This window comes from Saccopteryx leptura, chromosome 3 (genome assembly GCF_036850995.1).
Source record: "Saccopteryx leptura isolate mSacLep1 chromosome 3, mSacLep1_pri_phased_curated, whole genome shotgun sequence".
Taxonomy (NCBI): Eukaryota; Metazoa; Chordata; class Mammalia; order Chiroptera; family Emballonuridae; genus Saccopteryx; species Saccopteryx leptura.
This window is the reverse complement of record NC_089505.1, coordinates 106,609,174-106,632,606: the sequence shown is the minus strand read 5'-3', so window position 1 is coordinate 106,632,606 and position 23,433 is coordinate 106,609,174. Positions and strand designations below refer to the sequence as shown.

The 23,433-nt window shown below is 42.2% G+C and overlaps 2 protein-coding genes across 2 annotated transcripts in view; one reads left to right on the top strand and one right to left on the bottom strand.

Moving 5' to 3' along the window:
• Positions 1–670, bottom strand: part of ZCCHC17 (zinc finger CCHC-type containing 17) — a 54,855-nt gene extending 54,185 nt beyond the window's left edge. The window contains exon 1 of the mRNA XM_066375690.1: positions 580–670. The gene's annotated coding sequence lies outside the window, so the exon portion shown is untranslated. The remainder of the gene's footprint in view (positions 1–579) is intronic.
• A 190-nt stretch (positions 671–860) lies between these two features.
• Positions 861–23,433, top strand: part of SNRNP40 (small nuclear ribonucleoprotein U5 subunit 40) — a 41,040-nt gene continuing 18,467 nt past the window's right edge. Inside the window, exons 1-5 of the mRNA XM_066372086.1 lie at positions 861–1,049; positions 5,088–5,217; positions 6,885–6,978; positions 8,628–8,793; positions 21,659–21,781. Coding sequence (XP_066228183.1) covers positions 906–1,049; positions 5,088–5,217; positions 6,885–6,978; positions 8,628–8,793; positions 21,659–21,781 — 657 coding nt within the window. The 5' untranslated portion in view covers positions 861–905. The remainder of the gene's footprint in view (positions 1,050–5,087; positions 5,218–6,884; positions 6,979–8,627; positions 8,794–21,658; positions 21,782–23,433) is intronic.

Genomic DNA, 23,433 nt, shown 5'->3' with positions numbered 1-23,433 from the left:
TTAGTGACATATTTTGTTCAACACTTGTTTTCCCCACCAGGCTCGAACCCTTGAGGTCCGCGACCACGTCTGGTTCACAATGCATTCTTAATAAATATCAGTTGTACCATTAAGGAGAAGGCCTCGTTCACAGGTACGAGTCCAAATTTCTCAATAAGACTGTGCTCTGCAGAGGCAGGCGTCGGACATTTCCTTCGTCTCTGTCTTTCACAGGGACATAGAGCAGTCCCTAGAAAAAGATCGGCAGAAACAAGTGGGCCTCCTCAGACAGGGCCCTAGTGCAGGTAGAGGGAAAGGCCTTTTCTCCTGGAGCAGAGGGACGGGGGTAGTGGCACAGGGCTGGACACGGCAGGCGATCGCTGAAGTCCGCCGTCGAGGGCCCCCGGCAACCACAGAGACCCCAGAGCTCTGCTCGAGAAAGAGAACCCAGGTTACCGCATCCCCAAGCTGGGATGTCTGGGACCGCCCTTGCCCTCTGTAATAAATACTTCAGCTGAGAAGGGCCAGGCTCACACCACACAACCGAGGCACCACCTCCAGATTCCGCAGTTGCCCGCCCCCGACCTGCCCCATACTCACTCAGCGTCAGCTCCAGGTCTCCGGACCGCCGCAGCATTGCGCGAAAAGCCAAAACCCAGTCAGCGCGCTTCCACCCACAAGACACAGCGTGACCAGGCGGGACTCCAGCTCCATCCACCAATCCCGGAATCGTACTCCCGTGGCGTCGGAAAAGAACTGGCCAATAACAGGAGATCATCCAGGGGGCGTTGCAGAGGGGAGTATTGGGAGCCGATTGGTTTCTCCAAGCCGGAAGTTCTAGGGGAAGGACTAAGTCGGAACCAATCGTGTGGTGCCTGAGGGTGTCGGCGCGGTCCGTGGCAGCGTTGGGGACAGTGGCTACCGCCATGATAGAACAACAGAAGCGTAAGGGTCCAGAGTTGCCGGTGGTTCCTGTCAAGAGGCAGCGACATGAGTTACTATTGGGAGCGGCGGGGTCGGGCCCCGGAGCGGGACAGCAGCAGGCGGCTCCGGGAGCTTTGCTGCAAGCGGTGAGTGAAGTAGCCCGCGGCCTTCGGCCCTCAGTTCATCTTCCTCCTCTGAGCGCTGCACCGGGTAATCCCGCACCGGCCCTTTCCCCGCACTGCGCGACGGAACGGAAATCTCTGCCTGTAGTTAAGGCAGAAAACCTCTGTAAAAGCAGCCGATACCCTGCGGAAGTGGCGTTAGAATTAAATTGAAGGATAAGCTCCACGTAGAGGCTGGGGTTTTCGCATTCTAAATCTTCCAGGAATTCGGCATGGAATAAACATTCAGAAAAGTTTGGAGTGTGGGTGGATGGATGATGAATGAATGGATAAATTAGAGAGAGAAGGAAGAAGATTAACGATACTGGCTCGCTTTGGGATTTTGGGCAAGTTGCTTTTTCATTTCTTTGCACTGTCATTAAAACAGCTGAAAAATAGTTAACATTCATTAAGCCCTTGTATTAAGGTTTTTTATTTAACATTGACTATTAATGTAGAGTAGAGTATTTATTTGTTGTTCCACTTAGTTGTGCGTTCACTGGTCGCTTTTTATGTGTGCGCTGACGGGGAATCGAACCCACAAGCTTGCTGTTTCCCGACCATGCTCTAACCGACTGAGTAACTGGTCAGGGCCTCTAAGTGCCCTTTTTTTTTTTTCTTTTTTATGAAAACTCCATTTATCTTGGTACCAACCTTAGAGTTAGGAACTGTTGTCCCATTTTGCAGATGGGAAAGCAAACTCTAGTAGTGATAGAAACAGATTTTAAACCTAGAACTTATGTTCTTTTCTACATTTCTTGTAAGATAGAGGTAGTGATCACCCTTCTGCGCTATTAGGCTCAGATAAAGAAATAGTGCCCTCGCTCTCAACTCCTCAAGTCAGCAAATCTGGCTGGCACTGTTTTCAAAATATATCTACAGTTGCTACCAATTCTACCACTTCCATCACTAGCTCCTGATCTAAGCTATGACAATGCTCACAAAAATTAGGGGATCGAGAAATGTGCAGCCCTGGCCGGTTGGCTCAGTGGTAGAACGTCAGCCTGGCGTGCAGGAGTCCCCGATTCCCCCGCCAAGGCACACAGGAGAAGCACCCATCTGCTTCTCCACCCTCCCCCTCTCCTTCCTCTCTGTCTCTCTCTTCTCCTCCCGCAGCCAAGGCTCCATTGGAGCAAAGTTGGCCCGGGCGCTGAGGATGGCTCCGTGGCCTCAGGCGCTAGAATGGCTCTGATTGCAACAGAGCAAAGCCCCAGATGGGCAGAGCATCGCCCCCTGGTGGGCATGCAGGGTGGATCCGGGTAGGGTGCATGCGGGAGTCTGTCTGACTGCCTCCCCGTTTCCAACTTCAGAAAAATACAAAAAAAAAAAAAAAAAAGAAAGAAAGAAACGTGCAGACACTCCAGTACTTTCAGCCTTCTGTATAGTGGGGTTTTTTGTTTTGTTTTGTTTTGTTTTTTTAACAGAGAGAGGGATAGACAGACAGGAACGAAGAGAGATGAGAAGCATCAATCATCAATTTTTTGTTGTTGTTGTGACACCTTAAGATAGAGTTGTTCATTGATTGCTTTCTCATATGTGCCCTGATTGGGGGGGGGGGGGGTAGGCTACAGCCTACTGAGTAACCCCTTGCTCAAGCCAGCAACCTTGGGTCCAAGCTGGTGAGCTTTGCTCAAACCAGATGAGCCCGCACTCAAGCTGGCGACCTCGGACTCTCGAACCTGGGTCCTCTGCATCCCAGTCCAATGCTCTGTCCACTGTGCCACCGCCTGGTCAGACTGTATAGTGCATTTTCACCAATGAAATAAAAGTTGGGTTTGCATAATCAAACAACTTTCTTTGATTTGTCATTTCTTTTCTGATATTCTTGTGTAATTTAAAAAATCAAATGCTTTTTTTTATCACTTCATATTCATTATGAGATATCCCCTAATTTTTGTGAGCAGTGTATTATTTCACTGTAAAACTCAAATTTAAGAACCTTTTGGCCTTTTTGGCTTTACTTCTCTGGTCTATCAATTTTCTGTTGCTCACAATTGATCCAGTCACACTGGTTTCCATGCTCTTGCCTGAAAGCCTTTGCATTTGCTGCTCCCTCTACTACATAGAATACTCTTCCAAATGATCATATCATATGGTTGACACAATGAGCTCCTCCAAATCTTTGCTCAAATATCACTTTTTCAGTGAGGGTTTTCCTGATCCCCTTTAAATTACGATACCCCATACTCACTAGCCTACATTGCTGCTTTTTTTCTTCTTCATAGCATATACCACCATCTATATGTTTTACTTGTTTTCTCTCCCTTCTTTTCTCCTTGATTCCCACTAAAACACAAACTTCATTTATTTTCCCAGTGCCTAGAACAGTGCCTGGCTCATAGTCTTTTTATAATAAGTTAATAAGCAAGAAACTACTGAAGAGATTTGGGGATTATTGATAATGTACTTGTTCATTTATCTGACAAGTAAGAATATTAGCCCAGGTTCCTGTGTATTGCCTAAACCTAGATTTAATGTCAAGACCATAATCAAAAGGACTCCCCAAATAATTGTACCCTACAAGGTTGTTGGGAAGCTCAGTTCAATCATTTATTCATTAAAGGAGCTAGAGATATAGTGTTGAATGACACAGGCAGGATCTCTTCACTCACAGAGTTTCTCTTCTAGTGAGGTAAAAGAAAATATGTAAACAAATACCTAAGGAAGGTAAAAGTAAGTAATAAGTGCTGTGAGGAGATACAGAGGGGAGGTTGGGGGCTGCTTGGGTTTGAATGATCAAGGAAAGACTTGCTGAACAGAGCACATTTGAAAGGAGCCAAACACAAGACAAATCTAGGGGAAGGAAATTTCTGTCAGGGGCAAGAAGTGTAAAAATCTTGAGGCCAGGCCTGACCAGGTGGTGACGCAGTGGATAAGAGTGTCGGACTGGGACCCGGAGGACCCAGGTTCAAAACCCCAAGGTCATCAGCTTGAGCACAGGCTCATCTGGTTTGAGCAGGCCTCACCAGCTTAAGCCTAAGGTCACTTCTGGAGCCCCCCCCCCCCCCCATCAAGGCACATATGAGAAAGCAATCAATGAACAACTAACGTGCCACAGTGAAGAATTGATGCTTCTCATCTCTCTTCTTCCTGTCTGTCGCTATCTGTCCCTCTTTCTGTCTGTCACACACAAAAAAAATCTTGAGGCCAGAATGAGTTTAGCATGTTTGAGGAATTAAAGGTTGGGTATGGGACAGGAGCAGAGTGAGGGAGGACGAAATACAGTGTCTATAAAGTCATGGTGCACTTTTGACCGGTCACAGGAAAGCAACAAAAGACGATAGAAATGTGAAATCTGCACCAAATAAAAGGAAAACCCTCCCAGTTTCTGTAGGATGATGTGGCAGCATGTGTGCATACGCAGATGTTGATGTAACACCGTGTATACAGCGGAGCAGCCCACGGCCATGCCAGTCGAGATGTGGACGGTACAGAGGAAAGTTCAGTGTGTTCTGTGGCTCGCTAAATTCGAATCCGTGACCAAAGTGCAACATGAATATTGGCACATTTATAACAAAGCGCCACCACATAGGAATAACATTACTCGGTGGGATAAGCAGTTGAAGGAAACCGGCAGTTTGGTGGAGAAACCCCATTTTAGTAGGCCATCAGTCAGTGACGAGTCTGTAGAGGCTATACGGGATAGCTACCTAAGGAGCCCTAAAAAATCTGTGTGAGCCTACATCGAACTGCACTGAATAGGTATGAAACTGGGCGAGTTTTCCTTTTATTTGGTGCAGATTTCACATTTCTATCGTCTTTTGTTGCTTTCCTTTGACAGGTCAAAAGTGCACCATGACTTTACAGACACACTGTATTAGTGTAACAGGCAGACACTGGAAGCTTCAGCAGGAGAGTATCAGGTTGGAGGCATAGTTATGTGAGAAGAGTTGCAGTTCTCTAAATCAGAATTCCATTGAGTCAGTTTTCCTTTCCTTGTCTTTTCCCTCTGTTCCCACTCCCCAATATTTCATCTTCCTTTGCTGGTATCCAATGACTACCCTGTGTGTCTCTTTTGTTTAGGGTCCTCCAAGATGTTCCTCTCTTCAAGCTCCAATCATGCTTCTCTCAGGACATGAAGGAGAAGTGTACTGCTGCAAGTTTCACCCCAATGGATCCACTTTAGCCTCTGCAGGATTTGACAGACTGATATGTAAGGCATAGTTTTTGAATTTGGAGTAATTATTCTCTGCCAAATAGTGGTGTGTTTTTTTGTTTGTTTTTTTTATTTTTCTGAAGTTGGAAACGGGGAGGCAGTCAGACAGACTCCCGCATGCGCCTGACCGGGATCCACTCGGCACGCCCACCAGGGGGTGATGCACTGTTGCAACCAGAGCCATTCTAGCACCTGAGGCAGAGGCCATGGAGCCATCCTCAGCGCCCGGGCAAACTTTGCTCCAATGGAGCCTTGGCTGCAGGAGGGGAAGAGAGAGACAGAGAGGAAGGAGAGGGGGAGGGGTGGAGAAGCAGATAGGTGCTTCTCCTGTGTGCCCTGGCCGGGAATCAAACCCGGGACTCCTGCACGTCAGGCTGACACTCTACCACTATGGCCAGGGCCATAGTGGTTATTTTTTAAAACCTTTGATGCCGTGGGAGGTATCAGTCTTAGTTAGTCACATAATAAATTATATGACTAACATGTTAAAATAGGCTCATGAAAATGCTCAATGATCTTGGTTGTAGAACTTGGTGTCCACGTGGTAAATACAGAGGAACTATGTTACTAGTTGGAAAGTGAGTTGATCTAGTTTGAGAATATCTTCCTCATGGAGGTAAATCTTCACCTGATTTAGCAAGAGAATTCTAGGAGTAATGAGGAAAGAGGTAACTTCTTTTCCCCAAAGGTGAGAGGCTCTCCTCTTCGTTCACTCCCAGAATCTTAGCCATATGGCAGGAAGGTTGGGAGGTCTTAAAGTGGCAACTCACTTGGATAATCTGCCTGTACATTATTAGGATCTGCTACCAGATTCTCAGCTACTAGTCAGGAACATCCATTTTTCAGAAATAAGTAGAAAAAATTCACTTTGGGGGAGTCATGAGGAAAAATGAGAAAGGTAACAATACCCTTTGGCTTTTTCTTCTGGCATCATTTGCTGCATTGTGAGGTGAAATGAGTCCTGTGGCTCTTTGCTTATAACTCTGTACCTCAGGGTGGGTGATAACTGTTTTGATTTAGGTGTTCCAGTTCTATGAACTTTCTAGTGGCCAAGCATCTGGCTGGCGTAGGTATCTTTTCAAAACATCCTTGAATTATTGCTATGCTTCATTTTATCAGCGGGAAAAAAAGTAATAATAATAACTACTGTGTACATGTAGCTTATTATATAGAGAGGTGCTGCTTAATAATTCTCATTAATCTTGACTCCTAGAGCAAGCTCTCTGAGGATAGGAACTTTGTCTATTCATTTACTTTATTTGACCCTAGCACCTGGCATCTTATTGGTATTTACTGCATGTGGGTTGAGTAAATGTAATTAAAAGTGTTTGCCATGTGACCTTCAAATCATTTGCAGCTTCCTAGGTTTTCCATAAGTGCTGACATTTTGCAGGCTGCTTATATTCATAGGAGGCGAGCAAGTGTCAACTTTTTAAATATAGGAAAAAAACTAAAGATTTTAAAAATTATTTTCATTAACTATTTTACCTTACAATATGTGAAAATACTACATTATTTTTGTTACAGTGTCAGGAAAATTTGTCCACCTATTGGAACCAGTAGTATTCCAAGGGAGCATCATAAATCATAAGCATCCTTTCCATGGCCAGTAGTAAATTTCTGTTTACCTTGTCATGCTCACTGAACCCCTGTCTTCCTAACAGTGTTGTGGAATGTCTATGGTGACTGTGATAACTATGCAACATTGAAGGGACACAGTGGAGCAGTGATGGAACTGCATTATAACACAGATGGCAGGTAAGTATTCTGCACAGTGAAATGACAGCTGCTTCTTATACTAATTCTTCTTGGCATCCGTGCACACTTCATCCTTGAGTTGTCTCTCTCAGGAGACCATGCTATCAAAAACTGCTGCATTTGGGCAATTGCTTTATTTAATCACTGTCACTCCAAGAAAGGTGTTTATTATTTCATGTAAGCATTTATAAATATATCATCTCTATCATCTAACATATCAACATCTCAGAGAAATTTGTTTTCTTTCTCAAGACAAAACAAAATAATTTTTATATGTAGAAATTATTTTTATTATAGAAGTAATAAAATATTATTTTTAGAAACTCAAAAAAAACCCCAGAACAATGAAAAAATATCCCATATTCCTAGCAATCTGAAGATGTTAATACTACGATATATTTTTTCAAGCCTTTTTTCTACTCAAAATATTTGGTTTTTATATAAATGTTAGAGCTACATTTACAATCTTGCCTGCTGCTCTTTTCCATTAATGTTATTCACCTAATGTACCTGTTTGTTGTAATAATACTGTTTATCATAAACATTTTAATATAATTTTAGAAGAACTATAGCGAAAATAGAAATGTGTTTATACAAAGGTAATAAATCCCCATTAGGTTTCTCTGTAAACATTGATTGTTTTATACCTTAGGGTTCCCTGATTAGCCTTGTATACACTTTTTTTTGGGGGGGGGAGAAACATCGATTTGTTGTTTCACTTATTTATTAATTGGTATAAAAGTATGTGCCCTGACTGGGAATTGAGCCCACAACCTTGGCATATAGGGATGACACTAACCAACTGACCAGCCAGGGCACACTTTTTCTATTAATATTTGAGGAAAGAAAGCCTTATAAAATAATTATAACTTAGAAATTATCCTCAGAGACAAAATAAATTCTTCGATTTTTAGAGAAATGGTCAGAATTGCTGAGCCACTGGGTTAGGAATTGCTACTCTCTCTCTTCTGCAGCAAGAAGTGACTAAACATTTCCAAGTAGGAGGATGTCTTATGTATAAAGTGTGGTTTATCACAAAGGAGAAAAAGATTGAGAAAACTGTATTAAATATATATATCTAGCCCTGGCCAGTTGGCTCAGGCCAGTTGGCCTGGCGTGTGGAAGTCCTGGGTTCATTTCCTGGTTAGGGCACACAGGAGAAGCAACTAGACCATCTGCTTCTATACCATTTCTCTCCCCCCCCCCAGCTCCTCCCACAGCCATGGCTCTAATGAGCAAGTTAGCCCCAGGCTCTCAGGAGGGCTCCATGGCCTCTTCTCAGGTGCTAAAATAGCTCGGTTGCTGAGTAACAGAACAGTGGCCCCAGATGGACTGGACATCAGCCCCCGACCGGTGTTGCTGGGTGGATCCCAGTCGGGGCACATATGGTAGTCTGTCTTTCTGCCTCCCTGCCTCTTGCTTGATTTAAAAGAAAAATATATTCAATATATATCTTGGGAAATGACAGAAGGATAATTTTTTTTACTAGGGTATACCTTATAACTGGGGTCTAAAGCACCAGTAGGATTTTGGTAGGTAAGGTGAGACAGGCATTCCACCATCAGGTGAGTTTGGCACATTTTGGTAAGTAGGAAAGATAGATTGCTGGTGTATTCACTTAATTCTTTTTTTGTTCTTTTACCTTCTAGTATGCTCTTCTCAGCATCTACAGATAAAACTGTGGCAGTGTGGGATAGTGAAACAGGCGAGAGGGTTAAGAGGCTAAAGGGACATACTTCCTTTGTGAATTCCTGTTATCCAGCCAGGCGAGGCCCCCAGCTTGTCTGCACTGGCAGTGATGATGGTACAGTGAAGGTGAGTGTTGTTTCTCTGAGTGTTGCAGCTTCTAAGGTGACATACTGTAAACCTTATCTTAATTTACTTTCCTCATCACAACTTGGTTTTAGCAGACATTTCCCAAAACAGACACTTTACATATCCTATGGAATAATATTAGAACCAAATCAAATCACTGTGATTTGAAATAAAATACATTGCCTGAATTGGATTCTTGGCTTAGCTGTTACTTAGTTATGTGATCTTAGTTTACTTTTCTTATCCTCAGTTTTTCAATCTTTATTTATTTATTTTTCCCCCAAAGTTAGAAGCGGGGAGGTAGTCAGACAGACTCCCGCATGTGCCTGACCGGGATCCACCCAGCATGCCCACCAGGGGCGATGCTCTGTTGTGGCTGGAGCCATTCTAGTGCCTGAGGCAGAGGCCATAGAGCCATCCTTAGCGCCTGGGCCAACTTTGCTCCAATGGAGCCTCAGCTGCGGGAGGGGAAGAGAGAAACAGAGAGGAAGGAGAGGGGGAGGGGTGGAGAAGCATTTGGGCGCTTCTCCTGTGTGCCCTGACCAGGAATCGAACCCGGGATTTCCACATGCCAGGCCGATGCTCTACCACTGAGCCAACCGGCCAGGGCCAGTTTTTCAATCTTTAGAATGGTAACAGTAATATATGTGTCTTATAAGGATGTCATGAAATTAGTGTATAAAAAAGTCAGTACATGGGTTAGTAATACAATTTGGAATCCTAAAGGTCATTCAGTCCAGTGATTTCCGACCTATGTGCATATCAGAATCACCCAAAAAACTGTTTAAAAAAAATACCAAATTCTGATTTACTAGGTCTGAAATGAGATTTTCTTTTTAATTGAAACTTTCATTTTAGAGCAGTTTTAGGTTCAGACAAAATTGAAAGGAAAGTACAGAGATTTCCCACATACCCACTGTCCCACTAGTCAGAGCCTCCCTCACCAGAGTGATAGATCTGTACGATTGATGAACCTACATTGACAAATAATTTCCCAAACCTATAGTTTATATTAGGGTTCAGTTTTAGTGCATTCAGTGGGTTTGGACAAATGTATTCATCTCTGGTATTATGTAGAGTATTTTCATTGCCCTAAAAATTCTCTGTGCTCTGCCTATTCATCCCTTCTAAGCCCTGGCAACCACTGATCATTTTACTATTTCCATAATTTTGTCTTTTCCAGAGTATCGTAGTTAGAACCATATGATATGTAGGTTTTTCAGATAGGCTTCTTTCTCTTAGTAATATGCATTTAAGATTCTCCTATATCTTTTCACGGCTTGATAGTTTGTTGTTTTTTTCTACAGAGAGAGAGAGTCAGAGAGAGGGATAGACAGGGACAGACAGACAGGAACAAAGAGATGAGAAGCATCATTAGTTTTTCGTTGTGCATTGCAACACCTTAATTGTTCATTGATTGCCTTCTCATACGCGCCTTGACCTCGGGCCTTCAGCAGACCAAGTAACCCCTTGCTCGAGCCAGTGACCTTGGGCTCAAGCTGGTGAGCTTTCTGCTCAAACCAGATGAGCCCTCGCTCAAACTGGCGACCTCGGGGTTTTGAACCTGGGTCTTCCGCATCCCAGTCGGACGCTCTATCCACTGCGCCACTGCCCAGTTAGGCGATATTCATTTTTTTCAGTGCTGAATAATTTCCCATTATTTATGTATTCGCCTACTGGAGGACATCTTGGTTGCTTCTAAGAAATGGCAGTTATGAACAAAGCTGCTATAAACATTTGTTTGTGGGCTTTGTGGACCTATATTTTCAGCTCCTGTGGGTAAAAGTCAAGGAGTACAGTTGCTGGAACATATGATAAAAGTATGGTTGTAAGAAGCTGCCAATCTGTCTTCCAAAGTGACTACTCTTGCATTCCCATCAGCAATGAGTGAGAGTCCTTTTTGCTCCACATCCTCATCAGCATTTGGTGTTCACTTCGTAGTATCTCATTGTTGGTTTAATTTGAATTTCCGTGATAACTTATGATGTGGAGTATATCTTTTCATATGCTTACTTGTCTTATGTACATCTTTTTAGAAGTGTCTCTTAAGTCCTTTAGCTCATTTTTTATATTAGGTTGTTATCATTGAGTTTTAAGAGTTTGTATACTTTGGATAACAGTCCTTTATCAGATGTATCTTTTGCAACTATTTTCTCCCAGTCTGTGGCTTGTCTTCTCATTCTCTTGATATTGTCTTTTGTAGGGCAGAAGTTTTTAGTTTTTAGGGAAGTCTAGCCTGTCAATTATTTCTTTCATTGTATAGTATTAAAAAGTCATTGCCATACCCAAAGTCCCCTAGGTTTTCTCCCATGGTACATTCTAGGAGTTCATATTTTATGTTTTACAATTTGGTCTGTGATCTATTTTGAATTAATTTTTGTGAAGGCTGTAAGGTGTTTAGATTCATTTTTTTGACATGTAGATGTCTAGTTGTTACAGCACTATTTGTTGAAGGAACTATCTTTGCTCCATTGTATTGCCATTGCTCCTTTATCGAAGATCAGTTGGCTCTTTATGGCGTCTATTTCTGGGCTCTATTCTTTTCCACTGATCTGTTTGTCTGTTTTTCACCAATACCACACTGTCTTGATTCCTGTAGTTTTATAGTAAGTCTTAAAGTCAAGTAGTGTGTCAGTCCTCCAACTTTGTTGTTCTCCTTCAATATTGCCATGACAGTTGGGGTCTTTGTCTCTCCAAATAAACTTTAGAATTGGTTAGTTGTGTTCTACAAATAACTGCTGGAATTTTGAGTTGAATTGCATTTAGTCAATAGATCACATTGGGAAGAACTGACATCTTAACAGTATCGAATCTTTTGGTCCATGAACGTGAAATATCTCTCCATTTATTTAGTTCTTTGACTGCAAAGTTTTGAAGTTTTCCTCATATAGATTTTGTACATATTTTGTTAAATTTATACCTAAGTATTTCTTTTTTTTTGGATTCTAATGTAAGTGGTATTGTGTTTTTAAGGATCAGAATTTTTTTTATTTTTATTTTATTTTTTGTATTTTTCTGAAGTTGGAAACAGGGAGGCAGTCAGACAGACTCCTGCATGCACCCAACCGGGATCCACCCAGCATGCCCACCAGGGGGCAATGCTCTGCCCATCTGGGGCGTTGCTCTGTTGCAACCAGAGTCATTCTAGCGCCTGAGGCAGAGGCCACAGAGCCATCCTCAGCGCCTGGGCCAACTTTGCTCCAATGGAGCTTTGGCTGCGGGAGGGGAAGAGAGAGACAGAGAGGAAGGAGAGGGGGAGGGTGGAGAAGCAGATGGGCGCTTCTCCTGTGTGCCCTGGCCAGGAATCGAACCTGGGACTCCAGCACACCAGGCCAACGCTCTACCACTGAGCCAACCGGCCAGGGCAGAATTTTTTTTTTTTAAGGTGAGAGGAGGGGAGTTAGTGAGGCAGACTCCCACATGCGCCCCATCAAGGATCCACCTGGCAACCTTGTATGGGGCCAGTGCTCAAGTACTGAGCTATTTTTAATGCTTGAGCCTGATACACTTGGACCAACCAAGCTACCGCCCAGGACCATGGTTGAACCAGTCAAGCCACTGGCTGCGGTAGGTGAAGAGGGAGAAAAAGGGAGAGGGAGCGGGAAAGAGGCAGATGGTCGCTTCTGGGTGCCCTGACTGGGAATCAAACCCAGAATGTTCATACACTGGGCCGATGTGCTATCTACAGAGCCACTAGCCAGGGTCAGAACCAGAATTTTAAGTATGTTCTTCACATGATTTAATGTAACAGATCTGACATTGTGGGAGCCATTGATCTCATTCAGAATCTTCATTTTACAATGAGGAAAATGAAACCCAGAAGCAGTAGCTTCATTTTTTTTAACATGTTTATTAAGAAAGTTTACTTTTTATTTAATGTTTATTAATTTTAGAAGGAAGAAGGGAAAAAGTGAGAGACAGACAAGTACATCGATCTGTTCCTCTATGTGCCCTGACCAGGGATCAAAGCAGTAATCTCTGAGCTTTGGGACAGTGCTCTAACCAACCAAGCTATCTGGTCAGGGCAAGAGGAGCTTATTTCAAGGGCACAGAAAAGTACACTGCTTTATGGTACCCACCCTTTTTTTTTTTTTTGGCACTCATTTTGGACTCTGGCATTTAATTACTTAAACAGGGAGGGACTTCAACTGAAATACCACACTAAACTTGTGATTGTTGCTTCTTTAAATGAATTTTCTTTTTCTTTTCTTTTTTTCATAATTAAGCGTGCTTGCACTGATACTCTGAATTATCTGCTTTGAGGTATTTTTCTACTAAATGGTTTTTATAATAAACCCAGTCATTTGGAGCCTCTTGATTCTTGACTAGGAGAGTCTGGCTTAGGAATGGTTCCAAAAGCCAGAGCTCTTAACTTGGGTGTATTATACTTGGAGAGTCATGAGGGTAGCTGATCTGATAATTGGCATTTCAAAAGGGGGTTAGAGATAAGAATGCCATAATGAATTTTGTTAAACATTTGTTGACAGCCTGCTGTAATAAACATCTAGAAACTTAACTTCGTTTATTCCACCTTTCCTTCCTTTGCCTTTCTCTCTCTTTCACTTTGTCTTCTTTATCTCTGTCCTAACATTTATCTTCCTGTCTCCTTAGCTTACTTGTTTTCTACAACCCTCTATTGTGAATGTGTCTTTTCTAGCCTCCTTTTGGTTTCTTCTCTCCCTTAATTAAACGTGATTGAAGTAATACTTGAACTTTATTTTTTTTTAAACATTTTTTTAAACTTTTTTTTAATTCATTTTAGAGAGGAGAGGGAGAGAGAGAGAGAGGAGAGACAGAGAGAGAGAAGGGGGGAGGAGCTAGAAGCATCAACTCCCATATGTGCCTTGACCAGGCAAGCCCAGGGTTTCGAACCGGCGACCTCAGCATTTCCAGGTTGACGCTTTATCCACTGTGCCACCACAGGTCAGGCTACTTTAACTTTATTACTCAAGGTAACATTTTTTTTAAATATGCAATATGTCACATTACCTAAAAGTAACTGCTTTTTAACCAGTTCCTTAATTTTAAATTTCAACATGTTTATAATTAATGCTTCATTGAACACCCTTTAATATAGGCCTTTTACTTCTCAAGTTGGAATGCTTTGGTGTTACTAGGTTTATAAATATAGGAATTTAATAAACTCTTAACCTACGGGGCAAAAACAGCATGTTGCTTTTTACTTGGGAGAGTTCTGATAGAAAGTGAAGATTTCAGTAACTTGCATTTTTAGTCTAGAAGTGGTATGCTGGGCATTATCTATACCAGTAGTTTTCAAGCTGTTTTTTAGCCATTCATTCTTCTAATAAAGCAGTCAAGTGAAATCATGTGTATGTGTATAAGTGTGAGTGTGTAAATTGCTCCTTTCACAAATAATTCAGTTCTGGCATCATTATGTAGACAAAGCAAGGAAGGAGTTTGGGTAGAGGGGGCGTGGGCCAGAGTGGTGCAAAGTAGCATGTTGGAGCCAAGTGAGGTGAGGAGAGCAGAGAATCCACACAGGACAGGGCAGTCCAGTGTAGGGCAATGGAGACTGAGCAGAGTAAGGAGGGAATCCATGCAACAAAGTGTAAGTAGCCCAGTGTGGGGAATTGGAGGGTGAGGAAGTGGGTGCTGCTTAGCATGGAGAATCCATGCCCGAGTGGGGTAAGAATTATCTGTACGTTGATGGTGGAGACAATGGAGGTGTCAGAGCTTGAACTGAGGGTGCCCACGCAGGGTGGGAACAATTCAGGTAGGGAGTCAGACTGAGCATATGAAAATGGCATCCCTGGGGAAGAGCAGCCTAGAGAGAGGTTCTCAGTTTGAGCAGAGTGAAGAGGGTGTTTGTTCACATGAAGGATGACACAAATGGGGTGAGAAGGGGGTCCACATAGAGTCATCTGAGAATGGGAATCCAGTTCAAGCAGGAAAAGGAGGACATCCATGCAGGGCAAAGGTAGGAGAGGATATGGGAAGTTGGTTACATACAGGAAGCTTGATCAAATAAGATAAAATAATATAATGGGAGACAGATTTCTCACTCTCAGCGAAAAGAGTTACCAATACTGAAAGAGAGAAAACTAAAATGCATCTTATGTTGTTGGTGTCCAATTAGAAGCATCAAGTGCATGACATTCAATATATGAACAGAAAGGTCTAGAAAAAAAAATAGATGGTAGATATAGGTGTACACCTATGTATACGTATATTTTCTAACTGTCCACTGATGGTTTAGGAATAACACTCCAATAGCAATGAGCATGTCTACTGTCCAGGTCTTGGCCTTTAGACGCCCATTTCCATTAAAAGGAATCAGGCTTCCTTATTTCAGTACTGGGCAGGGAAAATACTAGATGAGCCTTGAACATCTTATGCAAGAAAATTTGTCAAAAGAACATCTTAGTCAAATCATCAAATTGAACTTTATTAGTAATAGGACAAATCAAAATTGTGAGTCACTCAGTAGAGTACAAGGAAAATGCAGCATCACTTCAGTGATATTTCTGGCCAAAGATGCATAACTTGAATCTAATCATGAGTAAACATCAGATAAACCCAAATTGAAGGACATTCTTCAAAATAACTGCCCATAATTTTGATGTGTCAAGAACATGAAACTCAAGGAAAGTTTGAAAAACTTAGGATGAAGGAGACTAAAGAACCATGACAGCTAAATTGCACACGATTTTGAAGTGAATCCTTTTGCAGTAAAAGACATTATTTGGACAAGTGGTGAATGAAACTAGAATGACATCTGAAGATCAGATGGCACTAATGTATCAGTGTTAATTTCTTAATTCTGATAGTTGTACTGATATTGTATGGGAGAACATTTTTGTAGGATAAACATTTAAGTATTGTATTTAGAAGTGATTGGTGGTGCGTCATGTTAGCAACTCTTAAATGATTTTGGCAAAAAAAAAATTCTCTTCCAACTTTTTTGTAAGTTGGTAAATATTTCAAAATAAAATAATTTTTAATGATTATCTTGAACTAAAATTTTAAAATAGTTTAATCAGATTTACCATAGTTTTTAGATAACGATTGGCTTGACCTGAGTAGAGACTGTCTAAGACAAAGATTTAGTAAGTCTGGTAAAATATGGGGTGGCCAGATTATCAAGGCGTTCATTGATTTCTAAACTAAGAGATTTGGACTTTACAAGCAGGGGCTAGCTGTCAGGTCTCTGGAAGAGAAGTGAAGCACTTTTTTTAGACCATTTATATGAATAACAACAACCTAAACCTTTTTAACCATGAAACTACTTACAGTCCTAACTCATGAGAATTGGGATGAAGAGGTATCTTAGAAAACTCAGACTCGTTTACCATAGGATTGAATTGAAACCCATGGCCTTTACTAAGATTTTGTGGCTGACTCATTTCTTTTTTGATAGTCCTTTAAAAGCTGGAACAGTCACACCAAAGGCTTTCTCTTTTTCTTTTAATTTTTTTTAATTTTATTTTAGAGGGGGGGGGGGAGAGAGAGAGAAAGAGAAGGGGGAGGAGCAGGAAGCATCAACTCTCATATGTGCCTTGACCAGGCAAGCCAGGGTTTTGAACCGGCAACCTCAATGTTTCCAGGTTGACGCTTTATCCACTGCGCCACCACAGGTCAGGCCAAAGGCTTTCTCTTTTGAATGAAATGACTTACACTCCTAACACATTTCTTCATGGTTCATCTTCTCAAATCTCAATCATTTATATAAACATCTGTAGATCCTCTTTATTATCCCCACTTTAAAACTGGAATCCAGGGGTAGTCAACCTTTTTATACCTACCGCCCACTTTTGTATCTCTGTTAGTAGTAAAATTTTCTAACTGCCCATCGGTTCCACAGTAATGGTGATTTATAAAGTAGGGAAGTAACTTTACTGTATAAAATTTATAAAGCAGAGTTATAGCAAGTTAAAGCATATAATAATAATTACTTACCAAGTACTTTATATTGGGTTTCTGCTAAGTTTGGCAGAATAAATCTTTATAAAACAACTTACTGTAGTTAAATCTATCTTTTTATTTATACTTTGGTTGCTCCGCTACCGCCCACCATGAAAGCTGGAATGCCCACTAGTGGGCGGTAGGGACCAGGTTGACTACCACTGCTGTAGTCCCATGTTTTATTACAAGTATTTTTTTTAACAGAACCAAATTGTAGAGTATGGGGTTCTAGACTGTTATACCTAATCTTCATCTTCCTTCCTCACCCATTATTAATAAATCAAGCACCCATTAAAAATAAATGCTTGGCCTGAACAGGCAGTGGCGCAGTGGATAGAGCGTCGGACTGGGATGCGGAGGATCCAGGTTCGAAACCCTGAGGTCGCCAGCTTGAGTGTGGGCTCATCTGGTTTGAGCAAAAGCTCACCAGCTTGGATCCAAGGTCTCTGGCTCGAGCAAGGAGTTACTAGGTCTGCTGAAGACACACGGTCAAGGCACATAAGAGAAAACAATCAATGAACAACTAAGGTGTCGCAACAAAAAACTGATGATTGATGCTTCTCGTCTCTCTCCGTTCCTGTCTATCCCTCTCTCTGACTCTCTCTGTTTCTGTAAAATAAATAAATAAATGTTTGCCTAACCAGTGGTAGCACAGTGGATAGAGCATTGATCTGGGAAACTAAGGTCTCAGGTTGAAAACCCTGAGGTCACTGGCCTGAGTGCAGATTCATCGGCTTGAGCACAGGTTCACCAGCTTGAGTGTGGGATCATCAACATGATCTTATGGTTATTGGCTTGAGCCCAGAGATTGCTTCTTAAAGCTCAAGGTCACTGGCTTGTGCAAAGGGTCACTGGCTTGGCTGGATGCCCCCCCCCTCCCCCCGCCATCAAGGCACATATGAAAAGCAATCAGTGCCTGACCGGGCGGTGGCCCAATGGATAGAGCATCGGACTGGGATGCGGAGGACCCAGGTTTGAGACCCCGAGGTCGCCAACTTGAGCATGGGCTCATCTGGCTTGAGCAGAGCTCACCAGCTTGGACCCAAGGCCGCTGGCTCGAGCAAGGGGTTACTCAGTCCGCTGAAGTCCCACGGTCAAGGCACATACGAGAAAGCAATCAATGAACAACTAAAGTGCCACAACGAAAAACTGATGATTGACGCTTATCTCTCTTCGTTCCTGTCTGTCTGTCCCTCTCTCTGACTCACTCTGTCTCTAAAAAAAAAAGAAAATCAGTGAACAACTAAAGTGACGCAACTACTAGTTGATGCTTCTCATCTTTCTCCTCTCTCTCTCTCTTACTCTCTTCCCCTCCCCCTCAATTAAAAAAAATAAATGTTTAACTTTAAAATAAGTATATATGATTTTGGTAATTGTAAGAAATTAACACACATTCTAATACTTTTAAGTTAATATAATATTAATAGACTCAGAGACATTTCTAAATTCTAGTCCTTTGCCCTTGACTTGCTTGGTGTTCTATAAGTCAGCTTTTTCTTTGAGCTTAAGTTTCCTCATCTATGAAAGTTGGAGTTAAACAAGATAGTGTAAGCACAGTAACTTCTAAACATTTTTAGTCACAATCCACTTTAAGAAATACCTTTTATACTGTGGCCCAGTATGTATCTCCCTCAACATGTCTATTCAATATGTCATTCTGTCATATCTTCTTTTCTATCACTTTTTTATTGATTGATTTTACAGAGAGAGAGGTGGAAGGGAGCAAGAAGTATCAACTCATAGTTGCTTCACTTAGTTGATCATTGACTGCTTGTTGTATATGCCATGACTGAGCAAGCCCGGGTTTCGAACCAGTGACCTCAACATTCCAGGTCGATGCCCTATCCACTGTGTCACCACAGGCCAGGCTCATTCTTTTAAATTGAGGTAAAATTCACATAAAGTTTACCATTTTTACTATTTTTAAAAGTGTACAATTTAGTGGCTTTTAGTACATTCACAATGGTGTGCAGCTATCACCACAATCCAATACTAGAACATTTTAATCACCCCCAAAAGTAAACCCATACATATTATACAATCAGTACTTTCCCCTACTTTCTAGCCCCTGGCTACCACTGATCTACTTCCTGTCTCTGGAGTTGCCTATTCTGGACTTTTCACATATATACAAGTTTTTGTTTGAAGACCTGTTTTTGTTTTTCCTGGGCATATACCTAGGAGTGGGATTGCTGGGCTATATGGTAATTCTATGTTTAACATTTTGAGAAATGTCCAAAGTTTTTCATAGCAGCCACTTTATTTTATAGTCTCACCAGCAATGTATAAGTGTTCTAATTTCTCTCCATCTTGGCCAATACTTGATATTTTCTGTGTGGGTTTATTATTATTGTTATTGTTATTACTATTATCACCCTAGTGAGTGTGAGGTGATACCTAATTATTGTTTTTATTTGCATTTCCCAAATGATTTGTCATGTTAAGCATCTTTTCATGGACCTATTGGTCATTATTACATCTTCTGAAAAGAAATGCTTATTTACTTAATCAAGTCCTTGGCCCCATTTATTAACTGGGCCCTTTGTATTTCTATTACTGAGTAATAAGAGTTCTTTATTCTGGATACTAGACCTTTATCAGATATATGATTTGAAAATATGATCGCCCATCGCTAGTTATCGTCTCATTTTCTTGATTCTATCCTTTGAAATAAACATAAAAAATAGTTTATTTTTATGAAGTCTAATTTACCTATTTTTTCTTTTGTCACATGTGCTTTTGGTGTCATATCTATAATTCATTTATCCATAGGCAGGAAGATTTACCCCGTGTTTTCTTTTAAGAATTTTGTAGTGTTAGCTTTTACATTTAGGTGAAGTTATGTTTTACATATAGTGTGAGCTAAGAGTCTATCTAGCTTCATTCTTTTGCATGTGGTTATCCAGTTGTCCCACACCATTTATTGAAAAGACTGTTCATTTCTTCTGTATGGTCCATAATTTTTCACTTTTCATGCCTCATAATTTTTTTGTTGAAAACCAGACATTTAAATATTATAATGTGGTAACTCTAGAAATTAAATTCTCCTCAAGGTTTGTTGTTGCTGCTGCATGTGGCTATTGTTTGTTTAGTGCATTTTCTGATATAATTTTGTAAAGTTGTATATGACCACTGAAGTCTCTTTTTCATTATCATAGTGGTTTGCTAATGGTTCAGCAGAGATTTCCTTAATCACCTGGGGAAAAAGAAACTCTCCTAGTCTTGGCAGATTGGCTGTGCGTATGTGTTGGGGCCTATCTTCACCTCTCAGACAGGCTGTGTACAACTCTGCATTAACCTTCACTCCCTGCTTGTACAGAGCCTGAAGGTGAGAGTGTAGGGCCTTCTCAGGTTTTTTTGAGCATGTGCCTGCCATGGGCATGCAAATGACCTTCTAGAGTTCCAGGAATGGGTCAGAGTTTCCCAAAACCTCCCTTGTTTTTCAGGTTGTCTCATTCCCCCACCTATCTTCCCCAGGAAAGGTGGTTGTCTTTTGTTTGCCCCAACTGTTACCCCATGCCTTAGTCAGGAAAGGCTAATGCATTTGCCTGGAAATGCCTTGGACAAATATCTCTACCCTGGGAGAGTCCCAGGTGAAGCAAAGTAAAGGAGAATCCTTTGAGTTCATCCTTCAGGGAGCCATTAGGCAGGTAAAAACAACCACAATTATTTCAGAATAAGCAGTAAGGTTCATTCTGTTCCCTCCTGTACTAGGAATCTATACAAGGAATATAGGCTGTTATCATCAAAGGTATTGCTGAGGTAGGGGATGGAACCCAGAGTAAGTTAAAACACTACAGAGCTCATGCCTGACCAGGCAGTGGCACAGTGGATGGAGCATCGGACTGGGACACAGAGGACCCAGGTTCGAAACCCCGAGTTGCCAGCTTGGACATGGGCTCACCAGCTTGAGTTCGGGATTGCTGGCTTGAGTATGGGATCATGGGCATGACCCTGTGGTCGCTGGTTTTAAGGAGTCACTCGCTCTGCTCTAGCCCCTCGGTCAGGGCACATATGAGACAGCGGTCAATGAACAACTAAGGTGCTACAATGAAGAATTGATTCTTATCTCCTTTCCTGTCTGTTCCTATCCTCCTTTCGGTCTCTGTGCCTGTCGCCAAAATAATAATAATAATAACAAACAAAACACTACAGAACTCTTTCTAAGAATCAGGTGGTGTTTTCTCATTTAGAGTTTGCCTGGTTGCTGTAAACTTTTGATTACTTCCTAGAGTTCTGATAAAGTTGGTTCCGCTAATTTTTTTGCTAGGTAATTCTCTGCTTTTGTACAGAGACAATCTTTTAGCATTCCCTATTCTGCATTTTTAGCTGCTCTAACTTCCTCTCTCTACATACATGTTTTTAAATGTAAGTTGCAGTCTACTAATAAGGTAGGATCTACTGTTTTGTTTTGTTTTTTAATTTTTTTTATTATTCATTTTAGAGAGGAGAGAGAGAGAGAAAGACAGGGGGGAGGAGCTGGAAGCATCAACTCCCATATGTGCCTTGACCAGGCAAGCCCAGGGTTTCGAACCGGGGACCTCAGCATTTCCAGGTCGACGCTTTATCCACTGCGCCACCACAGGTCAGGCAGGATCTACTGTTTGAAACACTGGTCTAATATCCTTGCTATGGTAAGGACATATGAACTAATCAAGTAGAGGATTTCCACCCTAAGGGCATGTTGATTAACTATATATATTTAAATTTTAACAAAGGACTCTGAAAATATAACCAAAGCAATTTCTTTCACCAACCTTCATACACACTGGTAAAAGTGTGGATACTTCTCACCTTGTCAGTAGGATACCCAGAGAAGTTTCTGAATGGGGCTCCTATAAGAGATGGGTTCACCTCCACACAGTCCTCGGACTAAGGGATGTACTATGCAGTTACTTCCTAGAGGGCTCTTACTATAGACTCTCCTGTTCTTCTGTTTCAGCTTTGGGACATCCGAAAGAAAGCAGCCATCCAGACCTTTCAAAATACCTACCAGGTGTTAGCTGTGACCTTCAATGACACAAGTGACCAAATTATTTCTGGTGGAATAGACAATGATATCAAGGTATGTTTGGTGCTTACGTTGCATTCCCTTTCACTATCTATACACAGAGAGGTGAATCTTTTTAAACCTCTGAGATTGTGGTAGCTTGCACTTAATACCAATGTAAAGAAAGGTAGTAATTTAGATCTTGTTTTCTTTCCTATTCTCACTGACTTTCTAAATCAAAGATTGCTGGTATAAATGCTGTTGGGGACCCGTTAGTTAATATGAATGAAGTCCCTATAATGGTGACTCGGTGAAAATTCAGAGTGCATTTCCTGCCTAAGATGTGCAAAACCTGGCACAGTGGCTAGAGCCTCGACCTGGATTGCTGAGGACCCAGGTTCAAACCCAAGGTCACTGGCTTGATTGCGGGCTTGCCAGCTTGAGTGTGGCATCATCAACATGGTCCCAGGGTTGCTAGCTTGAGCCCAAGGTTGCTGGCTTGAACAAGGGGTCACTGGCTGGGCTTGAGCCCCCTAGTCAAGGCACATATGAGAAAGCAATCAGTGAACAACTAAAGTGACTCAACTATGAGTTGATGTTTCTCATCTTTCTCTCTTCCTGCCCCTCTCTCAAAAGAAAGACATGTAAAACGTTTTTTTATAAAAACTTTTTTTTAGGCCCTGGCCAGTTGGCTCAGCGGTAGAGCGTCGGCCTGGCGTGCGGGGGACCCAGGTTTGATTCCCGGCCAGGGCACATAGGAGAGGCACCCATTTGCTTCTCCCCCCCCTCCCCCCCCTCCTTCCTCTTTGTCTCTCTCTTCCCCTCCCACAGCCAAGGCTCCATTGGAGCAAAGATGGCCCAGGCGCTGGGGATGGCTCCTTGGCCTCTGCCCCAGGCGCTAGAGTGGCTCTGGTCGCGGCAGAGCGACGCCCCGGTGGGGCAGAGCATCGCCCCTGGTGGGCATGCCGGGTGGATCCCGGTCGGGCGCATGTGGGAGTCTGTCTGACTGTCTCTCCCCGTTTCCAGCTTCAGAAAGAAAGAAAAAAAAAAAAAACTTTTTTTTAACTGTTGGCCTAATGAGATAGCAATGAATTAATTAGGGTGATTCTCTTCCTCAATCTCTCAATGTATCTTTTTTATTTTGAGACTATGGAAAGGAAGTTGTAGGCTCTAGAGAGTCTGTAAGAATGAGAGGAGGTAATGATGGAGAAAGGGGCAATAGACTGAATGGCAGGACAGCATAACTGAAGCATTCAAGACTTGGGTTCTAGCCTGATTAGGCGGTGGTGCAGTGAGTGTTGGACTGAGACATGAAGGACCTAGATTCAAAACCCCGAGGTCTCCAACTTGAGCGCAGGTTCATCAGCTTGAGCGCTGGGTCACTGCCTTGAGCATGGGATTATACATGACCCCATGGTCACTGGCTTGAGCAAGGGGTCACTCACTCTGCTGTAGTCCCCCCTCCTCCCAGTCAAGGCATATATGAGAAAGCAATCAATGAACAACTAAGGTGCTGCAACGAAAAATTGATGCTTCTCATCTCTCTCCCTTCCTGTCTGTCTCTCTCTCTCTCTCTCTCTCTCTCTCTCTCTCTCTCACACACACACACACACACACACGCACACACACACCAGACGGCTTGGGTTCTACTTCCAGTTCCACCATTTTCTAGTATTTTGTGACTTCAAGCAAGTCCTTTTAATATCTTTAAGCCTTCATTTTTTTCA